This window comes from Cetorhinus maximus, chromosome 11, assembly GCF_964194155.1.
Source record: "Cetorhinus maximus chromosome 11, sCetMax3.hap1.1, whole genome shotgun sequence".
NCBI lineage: Eukaryota > Metazoa > Chordata > Chondrichthyes > Lamniformes > Cetorhinidae > Cetorhinus > Cetorhinus maximus.
The window spans coordinates 67,050,572-67,067,833 of NC_135889.1; the positions used below are offsets into that span (position 1 = coordinate 67,050,572).

The 17,262-nt window shown below is 40.9% G+C and overlaps 1 protein-coding gene across 1 annotated transcript in view; it reads right to left on the reverse strand.

Moving 5' to 3' along the window:
* kalrna (kalirin RhoGEF kinase a) overlaps positions 1 to 17,262 on the reverse strand; it is a 1,015,085-nt gene that overhangs the window by 521,618 nt on the left and 476,205 nt on the right. Inside the window, exon 6 of the mRNA XM_078552171.1 lies at positions 3,961 to 4,083. Coding sequence (XP_078408297.1) covers positions 3,961 to 4,083 — 123 coding nt within the window. The remainder of the gene's footprint in view (positions 1 to 3,960; positions 4,084 to 17,262) is intronic.

Consider the following 17,262-nt stretch of genomic DNA (forward strand, 5'->3'; position numbering starts at 1 on the left):
ATAGCGAGTGAAGAAATATTAAGGTTTAAGCATTCTTGAAGATGGATAAATAACCAGGCCCAGATGAAATTTATCGCAGGATGCTAAAGGAAGGAAGGCAAGAAATAGCTGAGGCTTTGACCATCATTTTCCAATCCTCTCCGACAACAGATGTGGTGTCAGAGGACTGGAGGACTGCTAACATTGCACTGTTGTTTAATAAGGGAGTAAGGGATACCTCAGTAATTACTGGCCAGTCAACCTAGCCTTGATGGTGAGCAATTTATTGAAAGAAATTCTAAGAGTCAGAATAAATCATTGTTTACAGAGTTACAGATTAATTGAGGACAATCAGCATAGATTTATTAAAGGAAGATTGTGCCTGGCTAAATTGATTGAATCTTTTTGAGGAGGTAACAGGAAGGGTCAATGAAGGTAGCACGTTTGATGTAGTCTACATGGATTTTAGCAAGGTTTTTGACTAGGTCCCACATGACAGACTAGTCAGAAAATTAAAAGCTCATGGGATCCAAGGGAAAGTGCCAAGTTTGATCCAAAATTGGTTCAATGGCAGGCAGCAAAAGGTAATTAATGGTCAACAGCTGTTTTTGTGACTGAAAGGCTATTTCCAGTGGGATTCTGCAGGACTCACTATTGGGTTCCTTGCTGTTCATGGTATAAGTCAATGGTTTAGACTTAAATATAGGGCTATGATTAAGAAATATGCAGATGATGCAAGAATTGGCCTTGTGAGAAAGAAAGCTGTAGGCTACAGGTAGATACAATGGACTGGTCAGCTGGGCAGAAAAGTGGCAAAATGAAATTCAATCTGGAAAAGTGTGAGGTAATGTATTTGGGGAAGGCTAACAAAGCAAGGGAATATACAATAAATTACAGGATACTGAGAAGTGTAGAGGAACAGAAGGACCTTGGAGTGCATGTCCACAGACACCTAAAGGTAACAGTACAGGTAGATAGGGTGGTCAAAGAGGTATATGGGATACTTACCTTTATTGGTCGCAGTTTAGAGTATAAGAAGAGGAAGGTTATCCTAGAACTATATAAAATATCCATTAGGCTGTAACTAGACATGCATTTCTGGTCACCGCATTACAGGAACAAAGTGCTCGCACTAGAGGGGATACTGAGGAGATTTACAAGGATATTGCCAGGAATGGAGAATTTTAGCTATGAGGAAAGGTTGGATAGGCTTGGCTGTTTTAGTTGGAATAGAAAAGATGACAGGGAAATTTAATTGAGATGTACAAAATAATGAGGGGCCTAGATATACTGAACTGGAAAGACCTCTTTCTTTTAGCAGAGGATCAATAACCACAGTGTAAGATTGAAGTAATTGGTAGAAGGATTACATGAGATTTGAGGAGTAATTTCTTCACTCAGGGGTGGGGATCTAGAACTCACTGCCTTTAAGTACGGCAAAGGCAGAATATCTGATCGCATTTAAAAAATACTTGGAAATGCACTTGAGGTGCAGTCACCTACAAGACTAAGAGCCGGAAGGTAGGATTAAAATGGATAGCTGTTTCTTGCTGGCATTGACACAATGGGCTGAATGACCTCCTCCCAGGCCATTATTTTTCTATGTTTCTATGAGTAACAAATAACTGCTGCTTATGTTAGTATTTCATACAAGAGTGCTCACCAAAACTTTCAACAAATGTTTTTAATGGGTGGTCCTCAATACATTTATTGGCTTCACATATACACAATATATTGCAAAATTTCAGAGTTGTTTGAATGGTAATTGTTTACTGACCAGTTTGAATGTCTGCTGCTTTTTATAAACTGTTGAAAGATTTCCCAATTTTTTTCAACTAAACAGGGATTGAAATGCCCTTTACTCTACATTGTATATTTGGCTGCCAACAAATTTGTCTTCACAATGACCGTGTTAGTAAATTCATATTGTTTTAATTTTTCCCCTAGTAAATGATGAGTAAGTAATGATACTGTACCAAACAGTCATTAAGTAGACTGATGAGGTTTAAATTTTGCAAAGCCATTTTCCTTTCCCTGCAGACATGACATTTCAAGGATATAACAGGCCATTGGGGAAATTGATCATGAAGTAAAATTCCTAAATTGTCGCCTTGGGTGAGGCAGCAGTCTTAAAATACCGTTTGAAAGCATATCAGGGCTGCATGAATCAAAAAAAAAACAAAGTTTAAAATCTCCGTTGAAATTTTGGTCATACCTGCAATTGCAGCCCACCTCTCAAATGATGTCAAACATTTATTGGTAGCTGAAGAACACTGCTTCAATAATGCCTCAAAATTAAGTAAAGTTAATGATAGCTAGTGCTTGTGGAAAGATTAAATTTAGCTTGCCATTGAAAACTGGAGTCTGTTCCACTATTCAATTAGATCATGACTGATCTGCACCCCAACTCTCCTTATTCACTTTTACTCCATATCCCTTGACAACCTTACCTAACAAAAATTCATCAATCTGAGTCTTAAAAGTTTTGGTTGATCCAGCATCCACAACCTTTTGGGGGAAAGGGTTCTAAATTTTCACTACCCTTTATGTGTAAAAATGCTTCCTGATTTTACTCCTAAATGGTCCAACTCTAATGTTAAGATTATGCCCCCCTTGTCTGGATTCCGCCACCAGAAGAAACAGTATCTGTATCTACCCCCTCGCAACCCTTTATCATTCTAAACATGCCCAAAACTGAATGTACTAATCCAAATAGAGTCTGACCAAACTCTGGACAATAGAAGTATGAGTTCATTACTTGTGCATTCCAAATGGGATCTTATTACCATAGTGTATGCTTTGCTTACAATATTTCCACAAAACACTACAAAAGTAAAAATTATACATTTTTTTCATTAATTAATAACTAAAGTAGAATTATAACTACTGACATTGGCCCAGATGGTGCTTGCCACAGAAGAAAGCTGCCTACAAAGAGCTAGCACAATCTCTGTGCCGTGGATTTCACATTTGCCGACATTTATTTAATTCTGGCACCAAATCAAGGGGATCTCCAAGCATCAGCATCAGTAATGTCATTGTGCAGGGTAAACATTGAAGAATTTTCATAGACAGCAAGCCAGAAAGTAAAATGCATTGATTATCCATCACTTCTTATAAATGTTATAGAGAGTGAAATAAAGATTGGGACATTTGCTTTAGGGGCTGAAATATCATAATCAAACTTTTTTTAAAATTAAATTAAAAATCTAAGGAACTTTTATCTCAATGGAGAAAATTGACATTATTCAAATATAAAATTAATTTTTCAGGACCAGAGAGTTGTTCAGCAGTAGTTTTGGCTTGGTATGCCATTAAGAACCTAATTATATCAAATTAACAAAGCATAATTTTTTGGGTTTTTTAACAGAGATATTACAGCATAAAAGGGGAAGTTCTTATCAGTTCAATGATTTCTAAAGACTGCCATTTGCAAAGACTTTAACAAAGTATAAAACAAAGAAGCAGGAAATTTATGACAGCAACTTCTAGATTTCTGCATTTAATTGTGCATGTGCAGATGCCAGAAGTTAGTTTCACAATGAACACTTTTTTTTTGCCATCATAACAACCACAAAATCCAGGTCATCATCTCCTCAAACAAGTTTTGAAAATACAATCTATTGTTTGTACTTAATTTTTTCACATGAGTTATGTTATGTTTGTGTGGAAATATCAGAGAAGGCAAAAGGTATTGTATAAAATAAGAGAATTATTGATATCTCTGGGACATTGTTGGCACAGAATGGTTGTAACATTTACCTACATAACAACTATCACTCCACTCTTAAAAATGTAATTTAATGTTCTGAAACTCTTTTAAATGTTTTAATGCAATAAAATATAACATAAATACAAACTTTTTAATACCAATTATTATTAATTCACAAGTATTTTCTGAGAAACGTAGTTAAATAAACTAATCGCAATCGAGGAGCTTCTTAATTTATTTTTCTTTCATTACAAACTGCAAGTGCTTACCATCGAGTTCATAGCAAAGTGGTTGTGTTGAGTCTGTAGATCCAGAGCATGCTGATAACTCACCCCAATCTCAGTATGACTCTGAAGGAACAATTGCTTGTTGTGGCTAATCCAGTCAAACATCTGAATTAAAAAAAAGAACTTGTTAGAGCAGCTTCGGTGTTTAAGTTTGATCTCAAGATGTTTACAGGCAAATGCCACATATTCTGAATGTAGGAAAGAGGGCAGGCGAATAGGCATAAGTAAAACTAGTGAGAGTCATGTAGCAAGCAACCCTGAGAGAAAGGAACAGAGAAAAAAACAAAAAAAATGGATCAATGGAGAGAGACACAGATGGAAATTATTTGATGCCAGAGACTCCCACTATATCAATCAGTTTCAAGTTTTGAGGAGTTGAATTATGTGTCTACAAAAAAAAATGCTGTATTCATGTGCAAAATGACTATGGTTTGCCTAAGAGAAATTGTTTGTTCTTGACTCATTTTATTAACAGATACAATCATGTTTACTGATGAGACAGCATACTGAGATGTGGAGAACCTTGTTTCACAAAATTCAGTGTATACCCCTGGAAATTACCCCACAGATCTCTAAAGAATTTAGGAACATTCTCTACAGATTTCCATTGAGCCTCTTCACTGATTGAGCCATTTGAAAGACATAGTTGTCTGAATTACAGAACCCTGTTTCTCCACACCTCCACCTGGAGGTAGAAATCAGACCCAATAATAAAATGTAACAGCCTGAATATTTTTACAAATAGGACCTGACAGATGCACAGAGGTGGAAAATGGGGTAGGATTTTTACTCCCTGCTCACTTGAGTGCTTGACCAATTTCCCAACTTCAGCTTTCAGTAAATTGGTCAGCTATATTTAAATGAGGCGGTAATGTCGTGATGAAACCATATTCCACATTTTCCATCATTACTATAATTTATATTTAGCTGCAATGAAAAAAGATCTAGATGATATAGAATAGGATTTCAAGGGATCAATTTGTCATTTACAATGTTTCGTAGAAATTTTATTTTTCTGCTGAATTTCTTTTGATTTATGTTTCTTTTTGCTGACAACTGTTTAACTATTTATCTTGGTGCTTTCTTTGTAGGGTTCCTTTTTTAACCTCCTGACTCTAGTATAGTTGTTTTGTAGAGGGGATTTGTTTCTTTGTTTATTTGGTGAAACAGCAGCAGAGGGAGGTACATCTGTTCAGGTATTGCCAGACACAAATTGTGAAGGAATGCAGCTATAAATACAAAGTTATAAGAGAATCCAGCTATAAATATGGAGTTATAAGATTAAATATAGCGACTACTTTATGAAATAAGGATTATAAATTAAAAGCAGAGTTCATCTGCTGGACAAAGGTTCAGAAGTTTATAAATATGCCTAAGCATAATTGTGTGCTAACATCCTGTGGCATAAGATATGGTATATCCTTCAACACAGGGGAGTTCCTGAAAAAAACAGAAACTGGCCTCTACATGACCTCAGCAAGGCATTGATAAATTGTAAGATACCACATTCTAACAATGGATAACCTTAAAGCTGCCCCTAAATAACTTGTCAACTGAATCCTGGAAACTGTGTCGTGACCACCATTTTTTTTTATTCATTCATGGGATGTGGGCTTTGCTGGCTGGGCCAGCATTTATTGCCCATCCCTTGTTGCCCTTGAGAAGGTGGTGGTGAGCTGCCTTCCTGAACCACTGCAGTACATACGGTGTAGGTACACCCACAATGCTGTGAGGAAGGGAGTTCCAGGATTGTGACTCAGCAACAGTGAAGGAATGGCGATATATTTCCATGTCAGGATGGTGAGTGGCTTGGAGGGGAACTTCCAGTTGGTGGTGTTCCCATCTATCTGCTGCCCTTGTCCTCCTAGATGGTAGCGATTGTGGGTTTGGAAGGTGCTGTCTAAGGAGCCTTGATGAATCTCTGCAGTGCATCTTATAAATGGTACATACTGTTGGTACTATGTGTCGGTGATGGAGGGAGTGAATGCTTGTGGATGTGCTGCCAATCAAGCGGGCTGTTTTGTCCTGAACAGTGTCAAGCTTCTTGAGTGTTGTTGGAGCTGCACTGATCCAGGCAAGCAAGGAGTATTCCATCACACTCCTGACTTGTGCCTTGTAGATGGTGGAAAGGCTTTGGGGATCTTTGCACCTCTCGGTATCCTGTTTGTTTGAAGGATGTTGACGAAAATGAAGGATGTTGACTAAAACAAAGGATGTTGTTCAGCATGTGCGCTCAAAATGCTTCCTGTTGGTTCAGCTTTTTTATGGTATAAATATTGGAACCACACAGTAGGATTTTTATATTCATTGGATTCACTCCCTCATCTTTCAAGGTAAAGGTATTAGCTGCGGTAGTGTAGCAACGGTAGTTCTCCCCTTAATTGGAAGAGGTATCTCGCTATACTCTGTAGCTTTCTACTCAGGGATTTAAGGTAAATATTACTTAAATATTATTGATAGATATCTTAAATATCTCTCTGTAACATTATTTAAAACCTGAATTCTCTAATAGAAACAAAATTATACTTCCTTTTCCTGGAGCTATCAATGTTGTGATTGATTTACCATCAAATGTGAATTGCATGTTCAGTTCTTTAACAAACTTTTATATAATTTAGAAAATATATTATCTCATATAGTCTTCTGTATGCAAACTCGAGAACCCAACTCTGTACAGGGTTCAGTGGAGAGGTACATTATTGAGGTTGAGAGTGATCTTCTGAAAAGTACGCCTGATCTGGAATAGTCCCCAAAAGGGGCTTGAATTATAATCCACTTCAGCATGACACCTGTCCATCTGTATTCCAGCTCCAGAATATATGGGCTGAGACATTCCTAGCTTCAGTTATCCTTGCAGCAGTGCTTCCAGAAGCTGTAATTAACATGTGAAGCCATGAGCGAGTGATGACATGTCCTGAAACTCAATCAAAAATCCACCTCCACCACAGGGACTGTACTCCTGCAGGTACAGTAAATCAAGGTGGTGGGTGGTAGTCCATTACATCATTTCATGTTCATTAAGATTTCCCAAGACTCCCACAGTGCACCTGTAGCTGTCATAACTATCCTGAGCCTTAATGCTATGCAGTCTTTAAGATATTAGTAATATCAGCTAATTACCTGTATACAAATGCATTGATCAAATCATGGATATCATGGATTGTTCATCATGGATGAGAAATTATATAAAACACTAGTTCAACCTCAGCTGGAGTATCGCGTCCAGTTCTGGGTGCTGCATTTAGGAAGGATGTGGAGGCATTAGAGATAGTGCAGAAAAGATTCATAAGGGTGGCTTCTGGGGTGAGGAACGTCAGTTATGAAGACAGAATGAAGAATTTAGAATTGTTTTCCTTGGAGAAAAGAAGGTTGAGAAGAGATCTGATAGAGCTGTTCAAAATTATAAGGGGTCTGGACAGAGTAAATAGGGAGAAACTGTTCCCACTCGTGGAAGGATTGAGAATGAGAGGACACAGATTTAAAGCAATTGGTAAAGAGCAAAATGATATGAGAAAAACATTTTAAAGCAGTGAGTGGTTAAGGTCTGGAACACATTGCCTGAGAGTGCGGTGGAGGCAGGTTCAATCGAGACATTGAAAAGGGAATTAGACTGTTATCTGAAATAAAAAATGCGCAGGGTTACGGGGAGAAGGTGGGAGAATAGCATTAAGTGAATTGCTCATTCGGAAAACCAGTGCAGACACGATGGGCCGAATGGCCTCCTTCTACGCTGTAACAATTCTGTGATTCTGTGCTCTTCTTCTCTTTGAACAAATAGCAGCAGCATGACACGGCACTGTACTTTTACAGAGTGGAATTTTCCATGGTCCTAAAAGCAGATGATTGCATTCCTGTGGTCATATGTGCTTTCTTGGTCAATACTGTGCTTCAACAGAACAGGAATCCACTCTCCAAGCTGCAGCGTGCAAGTGAATACTTATTTCTTGGGAGCCACCACAATGCCTTCATTTTAAGGCTATTCAATATGTCAGCACTTCTGATTGTGAAAATTCTGAGTGGTTTATCAAGTCGACCATTTAAAGGCATGACTGATTACACTTATGCTTCTTCCCATACCATTAGCTGAGCATTACAGTAACAAGGTCTACTTTGCCACCAGAGATGCAATCAAGCAAGAATGTTCAAGTCTTGCTTCAAAAACCTAGATCAGGCTGGAGGTGCCCAGCATTCTAATGCTGCTGGTGTCTCAAGAATCATGATTGTGTATTGCCTGTTATATAAATGTAACTTTACAAAGAGGCCTCATCAAGGAAAGCCTGGAGGAAGAAAGCCCTGAGCAGGGAAATTAGTCAGAGGAACAGCAGCAGCAGCAAGTAGAGAATGTGGTGGACAATGCATAGCCATATTGAAGAGGTAATCATGCCACTCTTATTGTTAAGATCATCTGCTTTGCACAATGTATTACCCGTCTTGTCTATATCTTCCCCTTTCCCTTAACAAAATCAGGCTCTTCTTAGCGATTAACTCATTGATGCTCATCAAAACACTTGGTGTAAACCATTTTCAAACCTTGTCAAGAACATTTTCTGCATAGACAACTTTCATGGAACATAATTTAAATGAAACCCAGTGTGTGTATTGTCCATTGCTTTTACCATTGTATCTCCTTTTGGTGCTCTTGTTAATTGTGAACCCAACTCTGATTCTTTTCTTAGAAGTTCAGTTAAGGGAGAAAATCAGAGAGAAAGACAGTGTACTAAAAATTTTTTTTGCCCCATTTTTGGCATGGGGGTTGCAATTTACCACCTGCCTGTGCTGATTCCATTGGAGCTGGGCAGCATGCAAATGCTCCCAGCTCATTTATCTGATTGTTGGGTGGGACCAAATGGATTCCTGGCTACTGGCATCTGCTTCGCACTGCAGGCTGCCTCTGGACTCAGGAGAGGACCGAACTGTGTTGTGCTGAAAGCTTGTAGTGCAGCCTACTGCTCTTCTTAAAGCCAGGCTGTCCCTTTTAAAAGGAAGCGTCATTGCTTGAATTAAAATATGAAACCTGGAACACCTGGGCAGAGAGAGGGTTCCAGGGTGTCAGATGTGGCACTGGAGGCTCTAGTGGTGGAGATGGGCATGAGGAAAAGTGCAATGGTTCCATGGGGTGGTGAGAGGGGATCAGGAGACCTTCAAGAACTACCCTCAGAAACAAGTGGGAGCAGGTGAGCAAGGAGGTCATCTCCCAAATACTGGACCCAAGGACATAGTAACAGAGCTACAAGAAGTCTAGTGTCCTCATTTGGGTGCTCAACCTCAGTGATTGCATCTCCATATAACATCTTCCACCCAACACACTACCAAGCACTCATGCTGCTCAATGCACCACCATACCATTGCTCGCCCAACAGCAGTGCCTGGCACTCAATACTTGTGTCTAAGTTCCAGGTACTCCACCTCATCTCATCCATCTACCAATGCCATCAGGCTCGTATCCACTTTTTGATGCCTCCAGTTATCCCAAGCTATTCAGCTATGGAAGGCACATCATTCAAACACAGCACTACACAATCACTGGCATTCTGCCCTTTCTTTTGGAGGACAAAGCGGCATACAATAGACGAACTGACAGAGGGACAAAGACTCCTGCATTTCATGGGTCCTATGGAGAAGATAGCTCTCAGCAACATGGGGCTGGCTGCATTGGATGCATGGCATCCGCTGTTGCTGAGAACATTGAAGATGATGGTATGTTCCTGCCTTATGTCCCTTCTCAACTCCAAGTACATCCTTATTCTGCTATCTGGCATGGCAGGCAAACTGTTGATGATGTGGATACTGGGTTCCTCATCCATCTCCCACACTGGCGCTTACCATCTGAGGTCAGTGCCTGTGTGAGGGCTTGCAGGTCCGAGCGCAACCCCAGAAACCCCTGATTCTGTTCCTGGAGCTGCCGCTCCATGAGAGTCACCGCTCTCTCAATGGAGGAGGCAATGCACTTGACCATGAGGATCAATGCAGTGCTGATGCTCCACATGGATTCCTCCAGACCATGGCACGCATACCCTCATGGATCTCCACCAGATCCTCCCGCACATCTCACTGGACATCCAGCATCTGTTGCCTAATGGATGACTTCAGAGGCTCATCATTTGCCTTCGACCCAGCATCATCCTGGTCTCCAGCAGCCCTCTGACTGCCAGCGCCCTGAGCGGTCTCTGTCTCCTCCTGCACCTCAAGCGAGTGTGAAGTGCCCTCACTGCTGTGCAGCGACATTCTAGCCGCCAATCTAATGCCCACCAAGATGCTGGTATCTGCGCTGGTGCCTGGCTCAGAGAGCAGGTGTAACGCAGGTACATGTGGAGCCTGGCGGTCCTCTGGCGTCAGGAGTTGCTCTTTGAAGTCCTGCGATTGAGTGTGTGCTGGCGAATCTAAGGGAGAACAACAACATGTCATTAGTTTAAGTCATCACACTGACACTGTGCATGGCAGGCACCCTGGTGAGACAATTGAGATCTGCATCATGGTGCCATCATCTTTCAATGATCAATGGGGAATCCAGTTTTGAGGCTTCCATCAATGATGAGACTACACAAGAATGTTTGCACCATCCGAAACTCCCACCTCTGTGCACTGCATCCTTACCTTTGCTGACACCCCAGCCTCTCCACGGACAGTTGACTGGGGTGCGTGCCAGCTCTCCACCTCCAGGGCATCTTGCTTATACCCCATTAGGATTAGGAGGCTGTGGGGGCCTCTGCCGGTCCATGACCTTTCAGTGTTGTTATAGTCCATCTTCTCCTGAATGGACAGAGGAGCATGGATTAGTCCACCCTCTACTTTCAGCGCCATTGCAATCTGGCCAACACCACTTGAGGAACACCTTGCAGAGCACATCCGAGTAGTGGCCCTCAAGCCGCAAGGCACTCAGTCCAAGCAGCCAGGGCTCACCCCCTTGGCCAGCTCCAGCGACATTGACAGTTGTCACTCAGACTCTAACACCCCTGAGCTCCACGGGGGGATGGCCAGCTCTTAACACTTCAACACACTGATCCATGCCAACACGGCACTCACCCTTCCTGAGCGCAGCAGGTTGTTAAACTTCTTGCGGCACTGGACCCAGGTGCACCGCACAACATCATGTTGCTACCTCTTCTCAAGCTCCTTTTGTCAAGTGTGGTGGCCTCCTCCTTTCATCCCTCAGGACAATGGTGTTCCTCCTGGCAGCCACCTTCTCCAGGAGGACCGCGAGGCACTCATCCGAATACCGGGGAGCCGAGTGCCCACCTGACCTGCCCTGTCGCCTGGCGTCTGCAGCCGCACTTGATGCCATAGCTTCGTGGTCATGACGCTGAAGATGGGTTTGTTGCTGGCAGCCTTCCAGGGGCTGCCTGTGCCATTTTTAACCTGGCCACCGGGTCGCCATTGGACCCAGCACCTGACAGGCCCCAACCCCCACCCCCACCCAGCCCTCCCGACCATTGGGGGGGCCGTGTTTCACACTGGGTGGGCTTTAATTGGCCCACCAGCATGAAACGGTCTGTTTCCCGGCCACTCCTAGGCCCGCTGATCAAGCCCGCATGCCGACCTAAAAATTCAGGCCCTGATGTTTCTCATTAAAATCTTGGACAAGTATTAATGGTGACAAATAGTCTTAAAGTTACACATACAATTTGTTCACCCTATTTGATGGTTAAAAATCCTGCTTAAAGATGCAGATGTAGTTATTGTGGAGGTTAATAGAAGAGAGTAGAGAGAATTATGAAATCTGCAAGAAAGTATCAAAGGATGCACCAAGTCTTATTGTCAAATGCCAATGGAAGGCTTACTTTAACAAGGTAGTTACTGTGGATTTAAAGGTATGGGACAAAGACAGAAATATCTACATCTTACAATTTTTGACCTGGTTCTGAGATTTAGTGTGTCTATCATAATATATAATAAGAACAAACAAGACAGTTATAAAATTATGGAAAGCTGAATAGGGACGCCAGCAAAGTTTTTGACAAATAATGGAAGTGAATTTGCTAATGAAGAGTTCAAAGATATATGTGAGAGTGTGAATATCATGTCATGAATGCAGCAGCTAAGAGTTCTTTTAGCAATGACCTTTGTGAAAGAAATAATACTGTGATAGATGAATTGGTGCATAAAATTTTGGTGGATTGATTGGAGGATATAGTCCTTACCAACTGGTCTCTGGGCGAAATCCCTAGTTACTTTCTGTCCTTTGTGATAATCCTCCTGCTCCAGAAGGTACTACAATTAGTTCCAATTTTTCTGAACATTTAAATGCTTTGCATGCAAGGAGGCTTTTATCAAAGCTGAGGTATCAGAGAAAATTCGGAGAGCACTGAGATTTTTATTAGACCATCTGAGACAGAGGCCTGAATTTTGCACTCGTCGGGCGCGCGCGATCAGCAGGCCCGGAAGCAGACTCGAAACGCGCTTCCGTCCACGATTGGCCCCTGACCGCAATCTTATGCTGGCTGGCCAATTAACAGCCAACCAGCGTGAAACACGTCCAGAGAAAGGCTCAACACTACCATTGGGGGCAGGAAGAGGGCAGGCGTGGGTAAGCGCTTCAAGAGAGCTCCCTGAAGGCATACAGCTGCCTCAGGGAGCTGCAGACCTGCAAATAAGAAAATAAATCCCAAAAATGCTGCAAAAAATGTCCATGCAGCGCAATCAAGCACCTGAAATTGTTTAAGTGATCATGACACATATGATAGAGCTATTACACACACAGGATAATTACCCACACTGGGTACATGGATGACATCCGTTCCAGAGGGATATAATGAATGAAGAGATGTGACGATTGTGAGGCATGCAGGAAAAGCTCTGGGTAAGTTTAAATTTTGGTTGAATGTTCAGGATGATGGTCAAGAAGTGAGGTCCATGGACTGGCAGAGCAAGGTGAAATAGTGGAACGTAAGGAAGTGCAGTACAAGCAGTCATAGTGAGACCATGATGACTTTTATGTCAGAAAACAATCACAAATTACAGAAAGAACCTCCAATCGTGCAGGAGGGTGATCTCACAATAGTAGTCCCGACAGACATGAACACGAAAGTAGAGGTTGTGGCTTAGATAGACCAGACAATAAAATAAAATCCATGGAGCAGTCATGTAACAGAACCAGAAGTAGAAGTCCTCAAGATCATGAGGTTTTGGTGGCTGATAAACTAATACTAGAAACAAAACAAACTGAGTTATGTAGTTGAGAATTTGGAGTTTAATCTGAGGTACCAAATAAGGGACAAGCAGCTTTGTTGCATAGGTGGTTTTGGACTGAAGACATCCTTGCAGATGGTACTTGTAAGACTAAAGTGAGGCTAGTTGCTAGGGACTTTGAAGAGTGACTGGGTGATATAGATGTTAGAGTGGACTCACCCACAGCTGTAAAAGTAATCTGAAAAATCTTTTTTGGCTTTTTTGGCCACATATTTATGGGAATGGAGATCAATTGGCATAAAAACTGTGTTCTGCAGGGTGATATTTTTCAAAGACAAGTGTGTCTGAAACCACCTAAAGAGGCAGCAGATGCAGAATGAAAAATATGGAAACTAAGCAAATGCGTCTATGGCCTGAATGATGCTTCCAGCGTTTGGTATTTTTCAATGCAATCTGTACTGGTGAAAATAGATTGAGTTCAACTAAGAGCAGACCATGCAATGTCTTATTGATACCATAAAGGAAAGTTTTCAGATATCATCATTTTGCATGTTGATGATTTCTTATGGGGTGTTACTGCAGAATTTGAGAAATGTATTATGAATAAGATTAGAGTAGAATTTAAAATTGGGAGTCAGGCTTGTGGGGCTTTTAAATATATTAATTTAGACATTAAACAAAGTAGTTTGAAATAACTTTAGATCAACAATCCTATTTAGACAGTGCTACTCCCATCCCAGATAATCATAATAGGTCATCACAGAAAGATGATGTTATATCGAAAGAAGAGGCTGAGCATTTTGTGAAGCTTGATTGGTCTGTTGAATTGGTTGAATCTCAGACTAGGCCAGACATTAGTTTTGATGTGTTAGAATTAAGTACTTTGATGAAACAACCTAAAGTAGACAATATTTTAAGGGCAAGTAAAACATTATGAAAATTAAATCAGGAAAAATGTGTACTTATGTTCCGATATTTAGACGATCCAAAGAACATGAAGTTGGTCATCTTTTGTGATGCATCACAATCTAATCTTCCTGATGGATATTCTAGTGAAACTGGTTTCATAATATTCCTGATAGCTGAGAATGGGAAATGTTGTCCTTTTGTTTGGGGAGCTAAGAAAATAAGAAGAATTGTTAAAAGTGCTTTGGCTATTGAAACACTGGTTCTTGTGGAGGCAGTGAATATGGAATTCTATTTGTCAAATATTTCAAGTGATATTCTGTATAATAGAGGCACTGAAGATAGTATACCCATTGAAATGTTATGTGGGTAGACATTCATTGTGGGACATGTCATGAAGCTATTAATGTATATATTATTGGAAAATATTTTTCTTTTTAAAATTGAGGTTTGGTCTGTGGGTGTGTCTTAATTGGATTAAAGCCAGCTAGTCTGGGTGATTTGATGTGTACTAGTTTTGAGATGTAAGAGGGGTAGAGTGCATTTGCATTTTTTGAATAGAGCATTCAAGAAGGTGAGTAAAATCTGGCACCTAGCTAGCAGAGACAAAGCAATATGTTTATATTATTAATAAAATTGGTACTATGAAAGGGGTTTTATTGTTAGAAGAGGCTGATGATACAATGAGAATTTACATTCAATGAGCTGTGCTAGGTATAAGGATAGCAGTTTTGTGTGTGCGGGGCAGGGGCAATGTAAGATCAAAGCAGCTGTAAGCCTTTAACTGTCTCCGCAGGAACCAAAGTGAAAGGAACCTCATTTTGAATTTGTAAGGTTAAAATGCTTTGCCTGGTGTGTGCTGAAAGTCTATGGGTTGCTGTTGCCTTAGTGGAGGTTAGTCTGGGAATTTGTTAAGTTAATAACAAGATAATAGTAATTTGTAGCCATGTGTATGTGTTTAATGTGTTGTAACTTAATAAAATGTTTCATTTAGTTTAATATAAAACCTCTCGAGAACTGATGGTCTGATTCCTGAAGTTAGAGCTGCATCTCAAACATACCACTTAAAATACAGGTTATGACAGTTGTTTAAAGTTTCCCTCTGGGATTTTTAAATAACTCAGCTTTACTGTCTCATAACAGGCAGTGTGCACTCTATGAAAAATTGAGTATGAGAAAGGGTTATAAAGATTGGCCTGTCCAGCTTGAAAGAAATATTAGAGAGAAAGGAAATCTCTAAAATTGAATGGGTAGATTCATGCCATCAATTGTCTTTTTGATTGACTAAAAGAAACACCATGAAGTATGACGAAATTGACAGGGGTCCTGGAGGAGGGTATTTCACAATGTATTGTTTTGTACTGAGTATGGATGTCTTTACTTTTTTTTGAAATTTTGATTGTACATATAAAGTCTTATTTTTATTTAAAGAATACAAAGGCAATTTGTTAATTGTATATCAGTTGAGTGTTTAATTGTATTCAGGTGGCAGGCATTAATCAGGGACTCGTCTGTGATGATCTATACAGGAGCAGACTGAAGGTGCACAATATGTAATGTATGTCTCCATAAATACAAGTGTTACGGACAAAGGCCAAACTTCTCCCTTCTTCTAAAGGATTGGAGGGCTGGGGAACAGGGGTCCCAGCATCAAGTCCAAGCATCCACTCAAAATTCACACTGGTCAATCTTGTCCAGGATGTCAAACATCCTTGATTTCTCCTCTCACCATCCATACATAAACAGAAAGGTGTTTTAGATTTTGATTTCCCCCTTTATAAGCAATGGCATATTCGTAACTCATCAGTTTTGTTGTGATCCAATTTCTATGAATAACCCCACAGCAAATTCAAGATAGGGTAATCTCAGAGGGTTAGTTTATTCACACAAAAATGGGGTGGGGGTGATGTTGCTATGTAGACTTTAAGAAGGCTGAAGGTATTCAAACTTGGACAGAACCCTTTTTCTAAGCTACTGCTTACTAGATGAAATAATAGCAGACTGATTGGCAGTACAGCAAGAGAGTGTTACAGGTTCTTCCAGCTAGGGCATCATGTCACATGACTCCCACTTTCTACTTTGGCTTTGACAAAGGATGCATATTCCTTTGCCTGGATTCTTGAGATTGTTAATGTTTCTACCATTAGGGACTTGAAAGAAAAGGTGCAGGGTCCTTTCTCCTAGCGGACTGGTAGTCTCCGTTGGCCTGGCTTAGGAAATGTAGATGGCCTTTGTATAATTTCCTTTTAATTTGATCTCTGCAGCCACAGAGATAGTTAGCGTCTCTTCAGAGATAGTGAAGTGTCAGCTTCTCGGATATTGCCAGAAAGTTCCTATCGTTCAGGGTTAAAGGCAGACATATCTTCAACCTTTTTAAAGTCTTTGTCCAGATTTTAAAATTTTAGGAAGTACTCGTGCTGATATGTATTTCATAAAAATATAGTGTGAGGTCTTAGCTCTGTAACAAAAAGTGGCACCCACATCCCGTGAAAGAATAATTTTTTTAAAAAAGCATGTGTAAAGACTCCAGTTCTATCCTTCACTGCCTGACTTTTAACACTACCTGCCCAGCCACTGCATCCCAAGGAAGACGAAAGAGAACAGAACAGCATTAATAAAGAAACCCCGTCACTTAATCAGAAATTCGCAGCCTTACTAGCACTGCAAGAATATTGGAGACAAGTACAGAGTTGGGATCAGCATGTGGCAAGTAATCCAGACACAAGTGGATTGCAGACAGGCCAAAAGGAAAGGATGGCTCATTTGGCAGCTCACTGAAGGGCGAGGGGGCAGACAAGTATTGCTGTCGATGACTCAGATAAGGACCTTGATGGAGTGGTGTACAGAAATGCTGATGAGGATGTATACTAAGATGCTGGGTGCATTGGCTAGTTTATTAGGCAGCCTTCATCACAGTCAAGGAACATGGAAGTGTCTAGCTCTAAGATGGTAGAGGCCACCTTGCAGAGCGTACTCTTTCCACAGTCTGTGTTCTATTTCACTATCGTCCTGCAGACCCAGAGGCACCGCCACGCTGCCCATTTTGCAGCCCTTGTATGGGCAAGGCACCTACACCTCTGCTCTCCTGTGAGGATGCAGCAACACTGTCTAGAAAATCCAGGAACTCACCACAACAAGTCGAAAAATGCTCCAGGATACTTCCACACACTTTGCATTAGCAGGAATTCTTAAAATGACCTTAGCTGCAATTTGGGTGCCTGGCCCTTTAAGGAACATTAGTCCAGGGGCCTT